Consider the following 22,197-nt stretch of genomic DNA (forward strand, 5'->3'; position numbering starts at 1 on the left):
TAGCTGGTCCTTTGGAGCAAGACGGGTGTTTCACATCATAATTCATGATACAGACTCAATCAAACCCAGCCGTGTTGGTTCTAACATTGTAAAGGATCTTCTCACAATCTATTTCAAATGGATTTTCCAGTTAAGCTTTAATACATTGAGATATCCTAAAATAGAATAGTAGTTGATATCCGTACAAATACAATATAATACATCATTTGTCAAAATAAAGTAGATCCTCAACCAACAAAAACGTTAAGAAGCAACAACTGTGTTTCTGTAAATATGGGGTAAATATGGGGTCTTTCAATGTAATAAAAACTACCTTATTTTATTTGCTAAAGATGCGATAAACGTTACTTTTGATAATATATCATACCATACAAGGGCCTCATGAAAGATACGTAAGAAATGTAGCATATCTTAACATATATACTACTTTATCAAAAATCTTATTTGCTAATATCTATCAAAAGGTACTTGGGACAGTCATGTAATATACTGAACATAGTTCATTACTGATATATAATGAGCCTTGACATTGGAAGAGGCACTAGCCGGGGTGATTAAATTTGTTGATCTATATTTGGTTTAAAAATGATAATAACAAATTTGTATTTTCAACTGTTACGTGTATTAGAGAATATATATGAAGTTATTTATAATTAAAACAGTATGTATAACAAGGAATTGTTTTATTGTTTTCATAGTTCGTTGTTAGGTTGCTCTCTATTTTGAAAAGAAATCCGGTTTTAAAGTATTTCTGTATATTGATATGTACTGTTATCAATTTATTAATTTTGATAACTTACTGTAACGGATAAAATGCTGTCAACACAACAAGGTGTCGGACGCTTTAAGAAATAATCAAAAGTGGAATATGTACAGGGTATTCTTTTTCTTGACGCATTTACTTATTTTTACTGGAGGTATGTTATTGGTATTTCTTTTAAACAATTATTTTATAATATAGCTTATTAGGCATATGTAATTATAATACTGTTATTTGACGTCTTCGCATATGTGTCATATATTTTCTTTATCACAAAACTCCTTTTATCAGATTATTTCTGGACACTTGTCATGTTATAGCCAAATGAAGTTCAAAATGCAAAATTGGTATGTTACGCTGCACATTTTATTTCTTGTATACACTAAATGAATTTACTTTCAAAAGTTGAACCGAAATGATAAGAATTTTTGCCATGGTAACCAACTTGTCTTTACAAATGCAATGCATTTGGTTTGAAATGTTGTGGATCTTCAGACTGTAGTTTTGGAGAAAAGGATGTCGCTCTTTTCCCATTTAATCGGTGAATTTGCTTTTTTATGCACAACCACCGCGTGTGCTTTGCGTTAAATCTTTACTTGTACATAAGTTGTATCTTATTTTATCAGTCAAAAGTTTTATCTCAGATTTGTTAAAGATACAATGTGTTCATCTTTAAGTAAAACATTTTATCGTCAGATTTTTTTTTTGAAATCGATAAATAACTTTAATTTTGCAGAATAATGTGCGTCTCATTGATTTTAATTTTGTACTTCTATTATTTTTATATAAGATGTATTGCTTCTTCTTGTCATTATTCTAATTTGTATAGTCACAATAAAAAGTATCCTGCTGTAATCATTTTCAATTTTGTTCAAGCTAAAGAACAATTATATATTATTTATAACAATTATGTACTCAATGTTTAGCGGCGAAGTAATGACCATACAACATGTCCGCTACAGAACTCGGGCACGGCACATATCTAAATAGAAATCTATTAATCCATAATTGTAAGATACACGTGGTTCATTGTAGCATCAATTGACACTGAAAATGTACATCACTGTTACATTGATATAAGATGTTTTGAAAACGTGAGTTATTGTTTTTACATATTGTAGATCATTTCAGTACACATCCTTAAAACTGGTAAGTGAGCACTTACAGATTGTTTTTCTTTATTAGAATGTGTAGCGGAAGGCAACACCCAGACGGCTACAGAAGGGAGTAACCTTACTGTTTTCTGTGATGGAGACACGCCCCAAAAAGGTCCTGTATACTGGGAGAACAGACCGTTACAGTTTCACCAAGATGGTGCAACTTTGTCTATCCACCATATACAACGTAACTTCACAGGCCAATATGATTGCTTTGAAGTGGACACTTCAACGAATAAATCGCGGAAAGTGTTTGGTGTTTTCGTCGATGTTACTTGTGAGTCATAACTGCTAAAAATCCTATCCTTACAATCCGTATAGTCACGTTATTAAGGTATTCGCTGTCTAAAGTCATGAGCAAGTCTGGCTATTATTTGTCTCGGTTGTGCTTTGTGCTTCAAGAGGATCTTCTTATAGATTTACTTTTCTTTTCAATCAAGTGCATTGAACTGGAAAAGGAAAACTGAACAATTCATCTATACATCTGCCTTGACAGACAGAGTCCTTTTACGTATGTTTCGCTTTTGGTAAAATTTACATATGAATCCTACCACTTCAATGCAATCAAAACATTATTTATCTTTTATTCCATTTATTTCTTCCACTGAATAATTTTATCTGACTGATAGTTTTACTGCAAAAGGTCATTTAACAATGTCTCGAATTTAAATAACCCCGTTGACTGTTGCAAAAATATTGTCATTTTAGATCCTGCTAAAATTTTATCCGCGAACGTATTCAAAAGTAGACTGATAGAGGAAGAAACATTTGCCACTGAAGTTTTAGTAGAAGGAAATCCGTCGCCTGAAATAAAATTTACACAATTGACAGATGGTGATGTTGTTTATGAGGACAATAAAGATGGGAAATTCAACATCAGCTTTGTTGTCCACTGTCGAAACATTGGCCGTTATCTTCTGACTTGTTCCAATGATTTAAACTATGACACTATGCATATAAATATAACGGTTATATGTGAGTATTGTTTTGTTAATAAAAAGTCTTACAATCTAACCACTCGCAGGAAAAGTCTTATCATTATATCATAAAAATGTACGTATTTACGTAATAAAAGACTTACATTTTATTCTCATTGACTCTGTTATAAACACACAATATTCTTACACTTATGTAACTGGATTAACTTAGAGTAAGTCAATGGTAGACGGAAAGAAGATGTTCCACATTTCGTTTCCTCTCATGCCAAAGACTGTTAGTGTTGTGCTTCTATACTTGTGATCGACCTTCTTGTAGATTTGATTTATTACAAAATTAGTATGAAAATTTTTCAATCTTTATTTCATATCATAGCAACATAAACATATTCCCCTTGTCCTGTAATAAAACATAAATGTAACAGTTTTTATGAACTATTTAACTAATTCGTCGGAATATTCGTAGTAAAAATTTATTACTGTTTTTTACCAAGAAATATGAAATTTACAGTTCATTGCTACTGTATCTATATACTGTTCACATTAGCCATTGGTATATTGCCAGGGCATGATACTAATTCATCGCACAATTCTATGTTATTCTTTGTTATGTTTCTGTTTAATTAAGGCAAGCCCAAACCAGACCCAGATCATTTGACAAATACGACATTTAAGCCACGTCTCGGAGACTCTGTTGCTCTTAAAATGACAGCCATCGGATATCCACCTCCTAACTTTCAATGGTGGCATAACGGTGTGCAACGGGACAGTGCAGACACTAACTTAAGTAGTGTGCTAACAATAAATCCTGTAGCAGTTCTGGATTTTGGAACATACACTCTCAACGTGTCTAACGAAGGCGGATACTTTGTCAAAGTCTTCGAAATTCTTGCATATGGTAAGAGAATCCTGAATATATTGATGTTTGTATATGCGTATAAACAATTATCAAGAGAAGAAAATATCCGAATGTAAAGTACAAACCGGAAAATCAAGACGTTAAGGATTCGATGGATAAATGACGCCTTGAAATTTGAACATCATCAAATTATAGAAAGAAAGAGATGTTTTAAATGAAATTGCACAACTTATAAAATATATGGGTTATTCGAAAAATAAATTGTCAATTTACTAACTGATGCTTTAAATCCCGAAAAAGGACCTAAAGAAGGGGCCATACCTCTGGACGGTGCAGTGACTTTAAAAACTCACCACTTTTATTGCAGTTTGACACACATCTTTGAATACATAAAACTTAATACAGAGCTAAAATGTTTCTCTTTATTTTATTCAGACGGTATTGAGCTTCACATATTTAATGACAACGTGATTTCTTTAAGGGGATAATTGCGAACATAAGCTTTTACAGTTAGAAAATGTAAGGCATGTAATATTTTACATTTAAATCCGATTTATTTCTTTACATTTTTTTTCAACTTGATGCGTGTCTTAATCTTTGTATTGAATGCCGTTTTAATAGAATAACAATGTTAGTTGAAGACATCTGTTTTCTCTACATTGTTCTGTACTGGTATTTTATTGCTTTGGAAGTAATTCTTCGAAGCACACGTGAATGACCATTAAATAAAGAGGACGAATAACTTTTGTCACTATTGTTATTGTTAAATTGGCTAATAGGACATTTACTTTATATCTATTTTCAAGATTATGTACACTCGTTTAAAACAAATGTTTTATGTTTCAGATATATTTGATTTTTGGTTACAATGAGTTCCCGGTGATAAAAGATTCGTTTTTCACCTTTGCCGTGCTATATATGATGTCATTTATGGCGTCAATTATACATGCAAACATTTTCTATAAATATATATGAATTTAAACAAAACGTGCTTTACAGTACGATAATGATTTCATCTTCTTTCTTCAGTTACTTGTAGAAATCAGTATTCCAGAAAAGAAATCGCAGGCTGTAGGTGCAAATGAAAATACCCGGCTGTCTGGTATCTGTATTTGTTACAAATTGACAGAGCCTCGTTACCGCCAAAATCTACGGCCAGTAAACTTTGTTATAGAGCTTTAACACCGTAAATGAGAAAAGAAAGCGCATGTGTTTTCTTTTAAAGGACCACCATCTCCTGTTACGCATCTTAGTTTAACGACAGTCTCAACGACAAATGCTTCACTTTCCTTTTTAACCGGCTTCGATTACAACGACACACAAACTTTTGTAGCAATGAGATATCAAAACGGAATCATGACAGGTAAATTAATGAAATTTTAATTACCTTTCCCATGCTTTTTGTCATTAAGTGTTTGTAGTAAAGCGCAAACGAGCGGCCAAATTCGCTAACTTAATTAACTGTTGGTCATAAGTATGGGTGGAACTCTTTCATATGAAGAAGTAAACTTACTATCATGTGGGGATCAATGCTTATACAAAGATGCTTGCATGTACCTGAAATATTGTCTAGAATTGCACCCGTGGTCTTAACCATGTAAGCTACTGGCTAGAACCCAATACTCGGACAGTACCAGTTTCCGGAGAAGTGTAATAACTGCTTCTTTTTGACAGTATTCATTCACTCGTTTGATTCGGATAATTCGGGTGTTTATTTTTAACGTGTAAAAGGAGACACGTATCCACAAGTCAGTTTTAATGTAAAATTTTATAATGATATCTCACCAGTGTCGCAACAATCTTCCATTGTATCAGGGTATGGAGACGGCATTGTGCATGTGTAACTTTTTTAATGTGTGGCGGTACCAAGTGTGGATGTAATAAACTTGTATATTATATTCAATGGCGACAAAATCAGTTACTTAATTTTAACTTCACTGCAGGGCAGTTGAATCTTACACGATGAACGATACTAAAAGTCTTGATCTTTTCGAATTATCAAGATTTCGTGATTGACAAAATTCTAATTTTAATGAGTTGGGTTCTACTGCTTTTGTTGCTGCCGTTGAATGTCAGATTACCTAAAAAGACGAAAAGTTATAGAGGCTTACAAATATGTCGGTTGCCCGTTAGTTTTGCAGATGTATTAGGAACTTAAGTTTAGTAGGTTGAGTTTTATTTATTTCAAAATGACTTCTAACAACGTAAAACATCGACACATTTCCGGCTACTGTTTCAATGCACGTAGGTCTTTAAACCGGCATGGTTAAAATCCGAATATAATGTATTTATCAAGCAAACCATAACCAATATGTGACAATTCAAGAATAGCATATCACGTGATATGTCATTTTTCATGATCCTTTATTTATTAATTTTGTCCGCGTGTGTTTGCTTTGTATGTGAGTGTGTGTGCTTGTAGTGTGCACATCTGCGTGGTGTGAGTTTCGTTTTGGGAAGGCTGCAAGTTTTGGAACATGGCATTCCCTGTTTGATATTTATCCTTGTTTTACACTCGTCGAAAGTAATAGTGGTGTATTTATTAAAACTTTACACTTATACCTCTATGGAACTTGTTTTATTTTTAGAACTTGCTTGCATTTTTTGGTCATAATCACGAAAATGGTATTATAATTCTAATAAGATAATGTCTAAGCCAAGTACCATTGTTTATGAATGTAAGTCCCCTTTCAGAGTTGAACAGCGTAAATGATGACTTTCCGGATGACGGGCAGAAAACATATAGTTTCACTGTCGAAGGATTGACTGCACTGACGAAATACAATATAACTGTGGTATCCAGAAATAGCAGGGGAATGTCCTCACCGGCACAAAATTATATCACATTCTTGACAGAGGGTTCGTACAATATCAATACTGAAATTTTACTTTGCTATATTTCACAAATATTTAGAAAGTACAACTTATTTTTGTTTGTTTTGATGATAAAAACAAAACACAGTAAACCTAACGGGAATTAATGAATATCATATACTTCCCAGTTTGAATAAGAGCTAGAGTACATGTATAAGGATTTCATGTGAAATTGTCACGACGGTTGGCCGAATTCTCGACTTCTTTATTGAGACTCTGCCTTCTGCAGAGTAGGCCAAACAACAAGTGCTTTTCTCTCATGGTAAAATATTTTCACTTGCATAAATGAGATCCCATCCATATTTCATTTGTTGTTTATATACTAAACTTAACATCACTTTTTACGAGTATCTTTTATGACAGTAACAATAGGCTAAGGAAAGTACATTCAAGCTGAATAAATGCATACGATCAGTATTTGGTAATTTATGTCCCTATGAAAACAAAAAGTGCATACAAAAGACCTCCTTTTTATCCAGGGCAAATATGAAATAATTAAAATGTTTCAAAGTTAAGTTGATGAAAACGACTAATTTCCTTACTACAACATGGCAGTACTTTGCTGATAACATTAAAATAGTACCCTTAGACGTTTTGAAGACGACAGTATTATCTATAGAGAAGTCAAAAGCATAACGGATGCAAAACTCCTCCAGTCTGATTAAGAAGTTGCTGGTAGCTGGGAGTGGGAAAACCCAGATAAATGTAATATTCTTAATATTACATAGAAAAAGAACCCTATCAAGTTTTGCTATAAATTAAATAATCATATTCTAGAAAAAGTTGAATCTTCAAAATACTCGGGTGTCACAATCCAGAATAAATAAAAATAGGACAAACATATCAATTCCTATACAAATAAGGCTAATCAGTCACTTGTTTAAATTCTTCATAGAAAGTTAAAAATAAGTTCCCCAAAAGCGAAAGAACATGCTTATAAAGCATAAAGCCATAGGAAGACCAACATTAGAACACTCTTCGACAGTCTGGGACCCACACACCAATAACTATTTAATTCAGATTGAAAGGGTCAAGAGAACAGTTGCAAGATTTGCACCAGCCGATATCATAGCACCAGCTCTCAGTCTCGGGCATGTTTAATCATTTGAATCGGCCAAACATCAGAAGAACCAGAGCAAGACTCATCATATTTTATAAGATAATCCATCATATTGTAGCTATTTACCCTGATAATAATTTAGTGATCCATACAGGTTCAAGAACAAGGTATAGTAGCATATACACATTCAGGCACATTGAAACATCCAAAGACTCGTGCAAGACTTCATTCTTCCCAAGGACTATTAGCCAGTGGAACATGTTGCCTATTGCAGCTTATGAAGCAGCCACTGTTGACACATTTAAAACCATCGTCACTGTGTCTGATTTTGTCTGAACCATAGGATATCTAACAGCAACTATTGTACAATTTTTATCCTAACATTATAAAAAAAATTGTAGCACTTGTACTATAATATCCGTATGACATGTTTAAAACGATATAGTTATTATTCAGCAACTTCTTAATCAGACTGGAGGAGTTTTGCATCCGTCTTCAAAACGTCTAAGGGTACTATTTTAAATTATCAACTTAATAAGCAAGAACTTGTCATTTAACGATGTTACTGAAATATGATGTTTCACTTTTCTATTGACATTTGTGAATGCTTTATAGCAAGTTCCGTAGAAAAATCAATCAGTAAACATACTAGCACTCATAGATCCTAGACATAATATTCTTTGTACTCCGATTATCTTTCTTAAATATTTATATGATTTCTGCTCGCAAGTTAAATATATATACGACTGAATTAGCGAAAGGATTGAATTCACGACGAGAAGAATTTCATACGCGATTGAAAACTGACAAAAATATATACGTTTACGTGAGTTTCCATTTTTGACGAATAAATCAAACTTAAAATTCAATAAACAATGCGATCTTTTGAAATAACGTTTTAATTGACGTTTCTTTTTAATTCAAGGTGCCCCGAAATCGGACCCGGACAAGACAATTATATATAAATACAAACCACGTGTTGGAGAAAATGTCCAGTTGGAAATGTTTTCCATAGGTAATCCGGCACCGTATTACACATGGGAACACGCTGGCAAACAAGTGCAACACGTAGATAATTCATCATATTCTGCTGTTAATCTGCATGCGATTGAACCAGAAAGCTACGGGGCATACATTGTCACAATGAGTAATTCTGTCGGGACAAGTGTATACAACTACTTTATAGAAGCTGACGGTAATATCTACACTCAAAAATTTAATATTAAAAAGTCATTAATTTCCTTTGATTACTTTAATTATGTTATTATTATGTCATGTAATGTGACCCATGATTGGAATAAAACAATATTCTATTCTATTCTATATGTAGTTAGTCATAACGGAATAAACAAGAATAATGAGTGTCTTTAAAAAATCATTTCTTCATTTCCCACAACATTTTTAGGTCCAGTCTTTACTTTGCGGCACATACCTAAACGCAGTCACGTGTAGCAATTTATGAGACGTGATTGCATTGTCACAATCAAACCTGCTATGATTTTGATTGAACTCGTTCTATGTTTCCGAACGGTCTTCTTACATATTTTATCATTGGTTACACGTAATCTGGTTTGAATCTTTTCACATTGAGTTATCGTTGTTTGTAATGCAAATATTTGTTAACATTAATATTTCCTATGAAGACATTTCAATCATAATAACTCTGAGTTATTCCCTGAAACTATCTGTGTAATTCTATATACATATAAATAGTAGCACAACACGAACTGTCATAATAGGAGCGTTATCACGTAACAGATTTATCAAATGAATTTGATTCATATATAGAGGATATTTGTTTGTTTTAGTGTAAGATCGAAATATATTTCACCGAGTGAACACTATAATGCAATATTTTCATGAGAGTGAAGATGTAAATTATGGTGTTCACGAGTGAAATACATTTCGATCTTACACTGAAACAAGCACATTTTCTATTTATTTTATGCATTTTTAATGACTTTAACCAAATTATTTCCTGTTTGACCGCGCAACTTCACGTGCATTGAATCATGACGTCATAATAATGTCGTCATGTCAAGAAATCTTTGTAGAAAAACTGCAAATAGTTCTATTACGTTTCCTGATTTCTTCTACATCTTACATAATATAATGTAAAAATTTATGATCTTTTTTCGATTTTATGCGTCCATACCTTTACTGAAGTATATTTTGCAAGGAATTTTCTATCATATAAAATTAATATTCTTTCGCATTCAAGTAGATTCTATAGTTCCGTACCAGTGAAAAATAAAAATGTTTGAAACAGTAAAAATAACAATTCTGTTTCACTGATAAATTTCGGTATTCCACTGAAGAGCATAAAATAAAAGAAGGCCTACTTATGCAAATATAATCTGTTTTGTTTCCTATGAGACAAACCCCGTGTTTTTATATTGGCAAGGCATATGCACTCCAGTGTTTTCGCGGGTACATGTACATCTCAGATATAGAATTACTGTAAATTATATCATTCATTGCATACTTTAAAACTGAATGCATAAAGTCACATGCTGCTTTAATCAAATATTACTTTTAAAAAAAGTCGTTTCATATCCATTTTCTGTTTCTGATAACTGTAGAAAATGCAACAGCATAAACGAAACAGAATCTTAAGTGCCAACAGGAGCACCCGTCATTCTAATAACCGTTTTAGTAGCACCGTTGCCGAGTATCGTTACCATCTAAATAATTACCCTGAACAAGACACTTCTGTGATTTTTACCCAAGACCTAAGACCCTTTTGTAGAGCGCTTATCAGGTTGATGAACGAATGTAGTAAATGTAATTTGTTTTTAGGGCCACCATCTCCTGTTACGTGTCTTAGTTTAACGGCTGTGTCAACGACAAGCGCTTCACTTTCTTTTATATCCGGCTTTGATTACAACGACACACAAATATTTGTAGCAATGAGATATCAAGATGGAAAAATGACAGGTATGAAGTGATAGAATCTAGTTCTTTTTTTATGTTCATTGTCTTAATATGATATACTCTATGCCATTAACAATGGTACAACGTAACGGATATCTGTAAATTGTGTCTGGTACTTGTAACATGTGACAATGTTAAGTTCTTGCATGCCAGACAGGATTTTTCCGTGCTTTGTCTGTGTTGGAAAACCTCATCTGACACCCTTACGTGTTGAAATTTATTAATTAATGCGTAAATGCATAAGCTACTATAATAAGGTAGTGCTGAAAACATTTTTATTCTTTTATTGATTGAAAAATACGATAGGCAAGAAGAAGAATCCATCACTTGTTGAAGGTGCCGATAGAAATATCTGGCTCTCGGGTAAATGTGTTGTGATAACTCGGCAGAGCCTCGTTATCACCTAAATCCGCACCTTCAACCGGTGAAAGATTCTTATATTCTGCTCAACCCGAGATAAGAGGGCGTGGACGGTAGCATGCATTTCAACTACCGTCCGTGGTCAGGCTCAATCAAATTTTCATTTTTATCGTATTGAGAGACTTGTGGAGTTTCATTTTTTCTAGCTTATTATTTTATTATATGGCTGATTTCTGTATTTCTGGGTGTGTTTCTAGGTACAATATTTGAAAAAGCATGTACAAATTAAGCCAAGTGCCAAATTTGCAAGTTATTTTGCAAATCTTTTATCATGGCTAAAACTCAGAAAATTAAAGATCAGTCTATATAACTTCTCATCAAAATCATTTTCAAGCTTAATTTACACAGTTTTAAACGTTTTGAATATTCGTAACGTGTTTTCCTTATTTCTTGTCAAGACTATGACCACTGTATACATAGTCAATGACTTGCCCAGAAACAGGGAAGTTTTACCATTTCCGCTAATATTACTGCAGTCTGTTTCATAAAAAATAATGAGATGATATTTTGTTTTGGCCGTTATTTTGATTACGTCGTTTGTTTGTGTTCTCAATAATGTAACTTAAAATTTGATTTATATGTGAAATTAAACCTTTAGCAAATTCGCAGATAATTTAACAATCGTTTATGAATGTTTAACAAATTTTTGCATTAGCCATGGGTTCCGATTGAAATATAACCTCTGACCACATGATCCCTTTTAACCAATCAAATTTCTCATGCCATATAAAGTTGAAATTATGAATATTTGTCACTTTGTCATGGTTCCTTCGTTTGAACTTGAAAGACTTTAGATTTAAAAAAATCTTTATATGACTTAAAATCGGCAAACATGTATTCGTCAGGCTGAAACAGCAAATATTTATCAATTCCGGTATTTTTTGTTTAGTTTTTGTTGGACTGAACGTCGCACCGACCCAAGTACAAATAACACTTTGGTGCTGGAGGAAGACTCAATGTGCCCCTCAGTGCATTATTTCAACCGATCTTCTGTAAGGCAACTTGGTTGCATTCTCATATAAAGAATTCAACGCCCATAGTAAGGCTCCAACCAACATCGGTGAGGGGCAAGTGATTTTCAGTTGGCATTTTATCCAACCAGCCACTGAGGCCCCAAAATTCCGCTGAAACATAGCACGTGTCATATCACTTGCAACTTTCATAGAAATACATTTTTAACATCATTATGAACTTGGTTTTGTTAAAGTATCACCAATACCAAAGTGAGTAGAAAAATAGTGTGTTTAGGATTTTATAGCTTTTATTTGATAGTGTCAGGTTTATGAATAATTATCCTCCTTTCAGAGTTGTACAGTGTGAAGGATACATTTCCGGATCAAGGGCAGAAAAGCATCAATGTTATTATCAAAGGATTAAATGTACTGACAATGTATAATTTAACTGTGGTATCAAGAAATAGCAGAGGAAGCTCTCCGCCAGCACTAAATGCTGTCACCTTCTTGACAAAAGGTAATTTTATGCCTTTGTTGCTTACAATAAACAATTTGAAGTAGTTTTGTGATTGTCTGTTTGGGTGATAATTATATTTTTCAACATTTTAGGGAAAGCATCGGCTGTAAATTTACCTGACGTGTGTTTCTCCACAGGTAAATGAACAATTTGACCAACCAGTTTCTGTTAGCCTAACATCAACATAGCTCTTGCAGTATTAAACCAGAAAAGGCAAAAGCACTGGCTCCCGCCATTTCCATGATGTTCGCTCATTGCTGTAGGTTTCAATATATGGTCGGCTGCTTTCTTTGATTTGTGGGGGCCTTTTTTGTCGTTTTTCCGGCTCAAATACAACTATATGCTAATTTTACAACACAATTTCAAATTATATTGAATATTGACATAACGGTTAAATAATTCAGTAAATGTATGGTGTAAATGATATTTAGAAAATGGAATACACACTCTTCTGACTGACATGCTGTGCTCCCTGATAGCCCTGTAGGCACGCGTAAATTTAGTTGATAAGTATTAAATATGTTAAATACACATTACCATATTTAATTATCAGAAAAAGACTGCGGAAATAACAGTTTGAAGCTTGAAAATAATTAGTTTATCAGAATATATTTTCACTTTTATATATGCATTGATTCTTCTTCGTATTTGATCCAGAAAATGAATGAAATAAAAATAAATTTTGCAAGGGAACAAATGGAACAGAAAAGTGTCCAATTGAGTTACAGGTATATTATAAGGATCTTGCATGCCTGCCTGTGTCAACAGGTTTTTTTTTCTACCCGAGGGACAGTGTAGAATGAAAAATCGAGCGTCAGCGAGGTTTTTATCCAAGCTGTCCAGAGGGTTAGGAAAAAAGCTGTCTTACACAGGAAGACATGTTGGATCATTTTTCTTGTCTATCACGTTCAAAATAGATCGTGATGACCAATAGATTTGGACGTCATAATAGTGCCAATACTATGTGACATCACCGGAGTGCACACTATTCTAGAGTATGAAAAGACAGGAATATCTATCCCTGGCGCGTGCTTGGATTAACGTATACTTTCCCCGCCAGGTAGGCAATAATTATTGATCTGTGTTAAACGCATTTTGAAGTTATTTCTTTAAAAGAAGGGTGTGCTCACTGCACTTCACTGAAATTGACAACAGCGTATCTTACATAATTCATTCGGATGTAAAATTTTATAAATAACGACCTTCCAACGCAGCGGTTAATCAGACCTGTTCATATGTATTGCGCTCTCTAAAATTTTCATGAATAACTGTCTTTTCGAGATCTTGGCTGACGTTTTGTTCTCCCTATATAGTTAGACAGGTAGACCAGGACAATATCACTTTAACAAGCGTAATAAAATTTTACCAGATAAAGGTCACCGAAAATGGTTTAATGCTGGCTGCATTTGTGAACATAGAAAAACATCGAACAAACATGACAGTATTTACAGATCCTAGATATAATGTATCTTTATTGATTTAGCTCGAACACATTTCCGTCTTGCAAGTCCAATGTGTCTGAAAGGAAAGAAGACAGGATTCACTATCCTGTACATAAAAAAGTCTCATTCATCACTCAACACCGACATGTTTTCGCTAAGTTTCATTTTAATGAAATCATTAATTACTTACAACTATGTCTACAAGTTTGGATGTATGTTCATATTGCATTTTCTTTGCTTTATTTTACCTTAAAATAGCTACAGAAATATTAGAAATTGTCTCCTAAACATACAATTTCTTCAATTGCAGGTACACCAGCATCTGATCCGGACAAGACTATCATATATAACTACAAACCACGTGTTGGAGAAAATGTCAAACTGGAAATGTTTGCCATAGGCAACCCGGTACCGACATACACGTGGCAACATGGCGGAAAAGATGTTCAACATACGGATACAGCATATTACTCCGCTGTTGATCTTGGAATTGGACCAGAAAGCTTTGGAACATATACTATCCTAATGAGTAATTCTGTAGGGAAAAATACATACAACTACTTAATTGAAGCTGATGGTAATTATTTATTCACTTATAAAAGTCCCGCGTCAGATAATCTGTCCTTACACAATTTTCGGAGGTCTTGAACAAGAAGTAAAACTTTAATTCAGTCAAGGCTATGTCTATGTTCTACTGTTTAGCACACGTTTAGGATTGTCACTAGCAGGCGCGTTGTCGATAGCTGTTAAAATGTTAAAACGACACAGACTTTATATGCATCCCAAAGATAGGGTAAATTTACTATTTTACAGGTCAGGTTAAAGGTAAAAGCAGGAAGTTGAATTAGAACTGATAGAAAAGTGGCTGTCCAGCAAATACTTCTTATGGCTGACTTAAGTTTACTTAAGAGTGTTTCATCATCTTCCTTAGGTTTGTAATAGGAAGAGATGTATATATTTCTAATACCCTTAAGGGACAGTTTGACCCAGATAGAATTGCAGTTTTACCTGAGTTGAGGTTGATCCGAGCTAACAAGAGAACAAGAGATGGCTAGGATGTCACCACCACCTTGGCCCTCCATCTTAGCATCTGTAAATATTTGAAAAAAAATCTGAATTTCTAATTTCTGATTTGAACCAGGTTTAAGTAAACATATGATGTCCGGCTTAACCTGTGAAATAACCTGATGTATATCTGGGATTTTATTTTTGATGGAGCGGCAGTTGACATTTAGAACAGTAAATCGCTCTGCAGGCTTAAGGTTAACATGATGTAATAGCCATATTTCATATCTTGTAACTGGATGGTAATATTTAACTGAAACTTGGTCACTTTAAAGACATTCATTATTAAAAACTTTTCATCAAGAGACTTTTTGAAATTTTATCATTTTTTGGGGAGACAATCGGTATTGAAGTTAACACTGATGCCTATGGGAAATATATAATTTCTTTGATTATGAGAATCTGAACCTGAGTTTCGAGAAAATTTGCAGTAGAAAGCTGCATTATATGATTCTGATACAAATATCAAAAAGAAACCTAAAATTCCCCGTAGGGAAAAGGAGAAAATCATTTTTTTTTCTAGTTTTTAGGGGAGATAACTCATGAAATACCAAAATTATCAGGAGAGGTAATCTAAAGGAAATTTAAGAGAACTTCTGTCACTATTTAACTTGTCAATATGCAGCTTATTTCTATCGTTTGACATTTTTAAAGCTTACATTATCAAGTTGTATGTACGCTTTTGGTGAAATTGAGGCCTATTACACCATGTTATCCTTAAGTTTAGGATCTGGGAGTATTGGCTTTTTTATTAGTATTTTGGGAAGATGTGGCAACTGGTTTAGATTTTTGACCGGGCGTGTATCTTGTCTGATCAGGTATATGAATGTACATGTTCATATCTAGGGTCATGTCTAGTTAGAGATTGTAAGGATGAGTTTGTTTGTTTGTTTGTTTGTTTTTGGTCTGACGCCGTTTTTCAACAGTATTTCAGTCATGTAACGGCGGGCAGTTAACCTTACTAGTATTCCTGGATTCTGTACCAGTACAAACCTGTTCTCCGCAAGTAACTGCCAACTGCCCCACATGAATCAGAGGTGGAGGACTAATGATTTCAGACACAATGTCATTTATCAAATAGTCACGGAGAACATACGCCCCGCCCGAGGATCGAACTCGCGACCCCGAGATCCGTAGACCAACGCTCTTATCTACTGAGCTAAACGGGCGGGCTGTCTAAGGATGAGTAGATTGTGCTTTCGCAAAGGGAATTAAATGAATTTGAAAGTGACGATAAGTAATTAGTATTGGCACACCTAGTGCAGTTCAAAATAAAGCGGGACTCAGAAGGGCAGTCACAGGTTTAGTCACCTACACTTTGGCAGTCTGTATGATACCAGAAGTAAAATGAGTCACGTAAGACGCCCTTCTATGCCCATGCGACCTCTTTATTAAAGACCGGAAGTAGTTTCTGTAAACAAAAAGAGGTTACCTAAAGGTTAACCTCTTACCTTAGAATACTTCAAATAATAAGATTCGGCACCTAAGATATTTATTTGTTTTCTGTATTTTGTTAAAATTCTACTTAACACCAATTTAGATTATAAGTGTAACAGATAAAACGTATTCTTGTGAAAGGTTTTTTTACAAGGACAAACTATGGTGGCTGATTTCTGCCATTTCGCGTTTTCGCCCCGCGACCCCGCCGAGCGAAAACACGAGAATTAACAAGTTAAAATGGCGGGGACGCGGGGTGAAAACTCGCTATTTAGCGGGGGCGCGGAGCGAAAACACGATAATTAGCGGGGTCGCGGGGCGAGAGTTAGTAACTGGTATGTCGGGGGCGCGTGGCGAAAACACGATAATTAGCGCTGCTTAAACGCCGAGTTTTCGCACCGCGCCCCCGACATTCCAGTTCCTAAATCTCGCCCCTCGACCCCGCTAATTATCGTGTTTTTGCTTCGCGCCCCTGCTAAATAGCGAGTTTTCGCCCCGCGACCCCGCCGAGCTAAAACACGAAAATTAACAAGATAAAATGGCGAGGGCGCCAGGCGAAAACTCGCTATTTAGCGGGGGCGCTAAGCGAAAACACGATAATTAGCGGGGGCGCGGGGCGAGATTTAGTAACTGGAATGTCGGGGCGCGGTGCGAAAACTCGACGTTTAAGCAGCGCTAATTATCGTGTTTTCGTCTCGCGCCCCCGACATACCAGTTACTAACTCTCACCCCGCGACCCCGCTAAACAGCGAGTTTTCGCTCCGCGCCCACGCTAAATAGCGAGTTTTCGCCCCGCGCTCGCCATTTTAACTTGTTAATTCTCGTGTTTTCGCTCGGCGGGGTCGCGGGGCGAAAACGCGAAATGGCAGAAATCAGCCACCATAACAAACTGTTTTAATTATACTGTAAAATTTCAGGATTTTTAATTATGCATTCTAAATCAAAGATGATAACTGAAATATTTTCAGCGTTATGGAATTATTTTTGTTTTATATGTACCGACTGAGTTACGAATTGTATTTTGTCTTCAAAGGACCGCCAGATGCTGCAAGTGGGCTTTATGTAGGAGATGTATCTACCACCGCTGCCTCTCTGTCATGGATCCCTGGATTTGATTATGGCAGTACACAAACATTCATTGTCGTCGATCCGTACCAAGGTAATTCATTGGGTTAAATTTAATAAACATACTTTGCCTAAGAAATCACATGGATATAAGAACTAATGTATTAGAATCTATATTTGTCAATTATTTACATTAATAAAAATTCATTAAGCCTACGTATGTAAGTAAAGTTCTTATTCCATCCCTTTACATATCTTGGTTGCGTAACCAGGATAGGTTGGAAATAAATAAATTCTGGAACTACACAACTGTTCTAAAACTTACCTGTTGGTTCAGATTGTTGAAATATTCCAATATCTATCAAAAAGCAAATGCAAATTTAGAAAGTATATCGAAGTCAAAAGCAATAATCCACTTTTTAATACTTTCATATTAAAGGGGAATAATAAAATTACATTAAAAAGATCAAACATACATTTCTGTTAGGGATCTTACTCTATAAAATGGGTCTTTTTGTCCCTTAAATAAATCTCTGTGAGAATGTACTAAAAAAGAAGAATGTCATAAATCTGTTTATCAAATGTGATTAACCACTTTTAAATCACAGAAAAGATTGTTTTAAGAAGCAGAGCTACGTGAAAGACACATATATATGTTACATAAATGTTCAGTAATAAAAGACATATGTGTTCGATACACATAGAACTGTGAAATAAGTTAGTACAGTGTCGTTTTTGATTTTTACACAAAGATTTTTGAAAATATAGAAACTCTGGGCGGATCAAGGTTTTAGTTCATAAAAGCATCTTTAAGACTTAGTGTACACGAACAAGGAGTCGGTTCTCTTAACTGAAGGTATCTAAGCGTCATATGGATATGCGAAAGTTGTATAAGACACATACCTAGGCGGTAAAATTCGGACATGCATGTATCTTCATGGACGGTAACTATAACTGAATGATATTCTTAACAGAGCTGGATTCATTTGTGTCAGAAGATCACACGCTGGATCGTGTTACCCGTACTATTTATCAGTTGCAAAGTGACACAACTTATGTCGTGCAAATCAAATCCAGAAACAACAATGGGGAAGCTGCAAGTTTATCAAATGCGGTTCAGTTTCATACAAGTAAGTAATGATGGAAGTGTATTCTCCTAACAGCGCTATTTCTTTTCCTAGCTGCGCTTAACTAAACATGACTGACTTTGGCGAAAAATAAAGGTTAAAAGTTACATTATAATGATTAGAGGTTGTCGTATATATAACCTATCTTTGGTCTATTTTATTATAATGACTTGAGAACAACTATCTACATATAGTATTATATATAAATCATCAAACGAAAATGAAGTGTCATAATCACGTAGTTGCTTTATTCTACTCTTAGGAATGACGTTGCTCAGACTTTCACAATTCCATTTTTATTACTAAATGGAATCATTTACAATTATTTTTTTCAACCCCTTATCCACAGAGAAATATTGTAAGTCTATAATAAACACAAATAATTCAACTGCTATTTTTTGTCCAATTAAAGAGCCACAAAGTACAGATGAACAAAAAAAAACTAGTACGCATCAAATTTAATTAAGTCGTATTATGTGAATTTCATGTTACAATATAGCCAAATGTGCACAAGATGTATGTTGATAAAAGTCTTAGAAATTTGTTTTATTTTTTGTTTTGTTTCAGAAGTCCCAGTAACCCCTTCTCCACCAAAACCAACACCTGCACCATCAGGAGCAAACACAGTTGCTGAAGCATGTTATCCGTGTGTACTGACCCTTGTAGGGATGGAATACCTGCTACATTCCATATATTCAACTGTTTAAATGTGCTAATTTAAAATATGATTTTCTAGCCCAGAAAATTTATTGTTTCATGCTTGCATATGTATTATGACCTGAAGTAATTATAAACTTTTCACAGCTATTTATGGTATTTCTAGCCGATGTGACTTAAGAGCATTGTCCAATAAAATCCAAGTGCGGCATCAGAACGTTTTAAATAATGTTTTTAGGATCGTCATGTTGGCTGGGGTAAAGAAGCACAAATGTCTGAATCAAAAACCACCACCATATGTTTTTGCGTTAGTACTATGGTGGCATAAATTTTTTGTGATTTCTTGATTTGTTTTGTTGTTTTATGTTGGTTTTTTTATTTATTATTCCATATCTATATAATACCCGTTTGATTATAAACAAGTTCAAATGTGCTTTACATCAATATAAACATATACACAGACAACAGTAGCCACTTGAGCACGCCAATGCATCTTTCATCGATGCGGATACTGAGCAATCAGACCAAAGGAACAGAGCGGAAAAAAAAACCCAGAACGAACTCACAGACATACATAGAGAGGTATTTTAGTTACAGGCATGTCTGGCTAACTGACCCTAGCTATTTGTGAATAGAGAGGCCGTTTTGTTCCTGATGTAGAGCATCAGTACATACGAAGTCCTATCTCCCGGAAAGCTCTTAGTTGGGTGAGGGACATTTGAGAATATCTCAGTGCCTTGACCATGATTCGAACCCGGACCTCTGGATTGGCAATCAAAAGTATTTTAATATTTTGCCGATGACGCTTTTATTTATTGTTAATTAAAATGAAAAAGTAGAAATGATACTACACTACTGTTGTAAATTGAAAAAAAATATATATAAAGCATACATTTTCATCAAGGCATATGTACATGTACATTTTTAGTTATGAAAAATAGATGAAAATTAAACATGATTTATGCTTGTTGGTTAGTGGTTTAAATAAGTTATAAAATATATATAATCAGGATTTTTTACATAGATTTTAACTTATTAGTTCGCAATTATACGTATTTCATAGTAAACATCTGTTTATAAGAAGCAATGTTAATTTTTTACCAGAGAGGTGCTCAAAGACATTAAATTCTATTTAACAAATAAAATTCCTATGTTATGTTTCGTTAAAGTAAAATATGTCTCATTCAAAATAGATGCTCCGGTATAATCCTGTACGAAATGTATGCCAGAAATATCAGTGTTTTCACAGTATTGTGTAAAGGGTCACAGAATATGGTGCTGACAGCCTGTACAACATGACAAAAATTTTGAAAAGAGTTGAAATGAGAGGGGTCATTGATATCGCAGCCATACATTACATCAATGTAACAATCAAAGTGTTTTTCAATAGTACCCTAGTATCTTAGTTTAGAAAAACACAGTAAGAAATTTAGTAAATGAGCGCAAGAATATCATACCGTGTTACCATGTCAATCCAGGCTGATCTTTTCTGCATGGCATTTTGTGTTAAAAAGCCCGTATGCAAACGCGAAAAAAATCGCCTTTAAAGTTTGTTAGAATGAACTGAATTAAACAGTTTATTTAAACTATGAAATGTTGCGCTAAGTTTAAAAATCGCAACCTCTCTTACTAATATGTCTTGTTGTATCAAGAGTACTGTTGTCGCTGTTTGTTTTATTCAAATTATCACCTACACAGAGAAATCACTTTGTCAAATTCTATGACATTGCTTTCCGCTGAGTACTTAATAACACCACATTATTTTATCTGTTTTTAGATGGTATTATTGGAAACATTTCGCGTGACACTTTCTTCTATTTCCTGTTGGCCTCCGTGATATCCAATAGCTCTTCCAAATATTTATATGTCTCATTATATTGAACAAGTTCAAGTTCGCTAGGGCAATATACCTTCCTTGAAAATATAGAACGATCATGAAAGTATGGTTTTGTTTTTATTGTTATTTACAGATTTATAATGCGACCAATGTAAGACTATGGAAAGGAAATCGCGTGTAGATATTAGCCCACCTGTTAATCTTAATTCATCACTAATTTACTTTATATACCCAATTTGCTCTTATAACTTTGCAACTTTTTTCACAAAACCCAGTCATATATATAAAAAAAACTTATTGTTTAAAAAAAATGGATGCGTAAAAGCCACATTCACATAGGTTTCCGATCTTAAATTATTGGGAACAATAATTATCAATAGGTCGAACGAGACATGGTCAAGTATTTCAAATTTGTATGTGGAGATTAAGCGTCAACCTAAGTTAAATTTTAGTATAGAAAATATTGTATTCCTTCAACATAACAATGGCATGCCGCAAAGAACATAGATATATTTATCAAAATAGATTGGACAAAAATGTATTAAAGGGTTACTGATAGCGCCTTCAGATATATCACTAAAAACTGCGCTGTCATATATATTATTGATTTGATAATATTTTACTGGTTTCAAAAGACATTACGGTATGACTTCAGTTGATCAAGGAAGAGCGACAACTCTTAAAAGTTTCGGAGCTTAGTATAGCAGTTCTTATCTACCTTCTTTAATGTTATAATAATTTTCCCGACGCTATATGCCAGATTTGACTGTAACAATTAGCCCAACGCTATACGTCAGTCTTGAATAAATGCAAGCGGTCCTAACCATTTCCACACGTTTAAGTGAAATTGCAAATGAACCTCTCTGTCTGGTACCCAGATTTCAAATACATTATTAACTAATTCAAATCTTGGTTTTTAGTCTTTAGCCTGCTGGTGGCAAGTGATTCTGCTTTTGCGACCAGTGCAGACCAAGATCAGCCTGAAAGTCCGTGCAGACTGATCACGGTCCGCACTGTTCGCAATTTAGTCAGTAAATTTTCAGTATATACCCATTTGAATAATAATTACGTGGCACTGCCCAAATTGAATGGTGGACC

At 34.4% G+C, this 22,197-nt stretch overlaps 1 protein-coding gene across 1 annotated transcript; it reads left to right on the top strand.

The window, feature by feature from the left end:
- The first annotated feature begins 770 nt into the window (after positions 1-770).
- On the top strand, positions 771-21,131 carry LOC123559969 (contactin-5-like). Its single transcript, XM_053552212.1, has 13 exons — positions 771-917; positions 1,946-2,194; positions 2,626-2,892; positions 3,481-3,750; positions 4,937-5,074; positions 6,406-6,570; positions 8,571-8,840; positions 10,445-10,582; positions 12,305-12,469; positions 14,222-14,488; positions 17,447-17,572; positions 18,453-18,608; positions 19,173-21,131. The coding sequence occupies exons 1-13, from the start codon at positions 869-871 to the stop codon at positions 19,310-19,312; spliced, it is 2,400 nt and encodes a 799-aa protein (XP_053408187.1). The 5' UTR covers positions 771-868; the 3' UTR covers positions 19,313-21,131.
- Positions 21,132-22,197: the final 1,066 nt, after the last annotated feature.

This window comes from Mercenaria mercenaria, chromosome 10 (genome assembly GCF_021730395.1).
Source record: "Mercenaria mercenaria strain notata chromosome 10, MADL_Memer_1, whole genome shotgun sequence".
Lineage (NCBI taxonomy): Eukaryota > Metazoa > Mollusca > Bivalvia > Venerida > Veneridae > Mercenaria > Mercenaria mercenaria.

Excerpts from the sequence above, each read along its gene's own strand:
- LOC123559969 (XM_053552212.1), top strand. The coding sequence starts at position 869 with ATGTACAGGGTATTCTTTTTCTTGACGCATTTACTTATTTTTACTGGA. Across the intron at positions 14,489-17,446 it reads CTACTTAATTGAAGCTGATG|GACCGCCAGATGCTGCAAGT; the intron begins GTAATTATTTAT and ends TTGTCTTCAAAG. Across the intron at positions 18,609-19,172 it reads TGCGGTTCAGTTTCATACAA|AAGTCCCAGTAACCCCTTCT; the intron begins GTAAGTAATGAT and ends GTTTTGTTTCAG.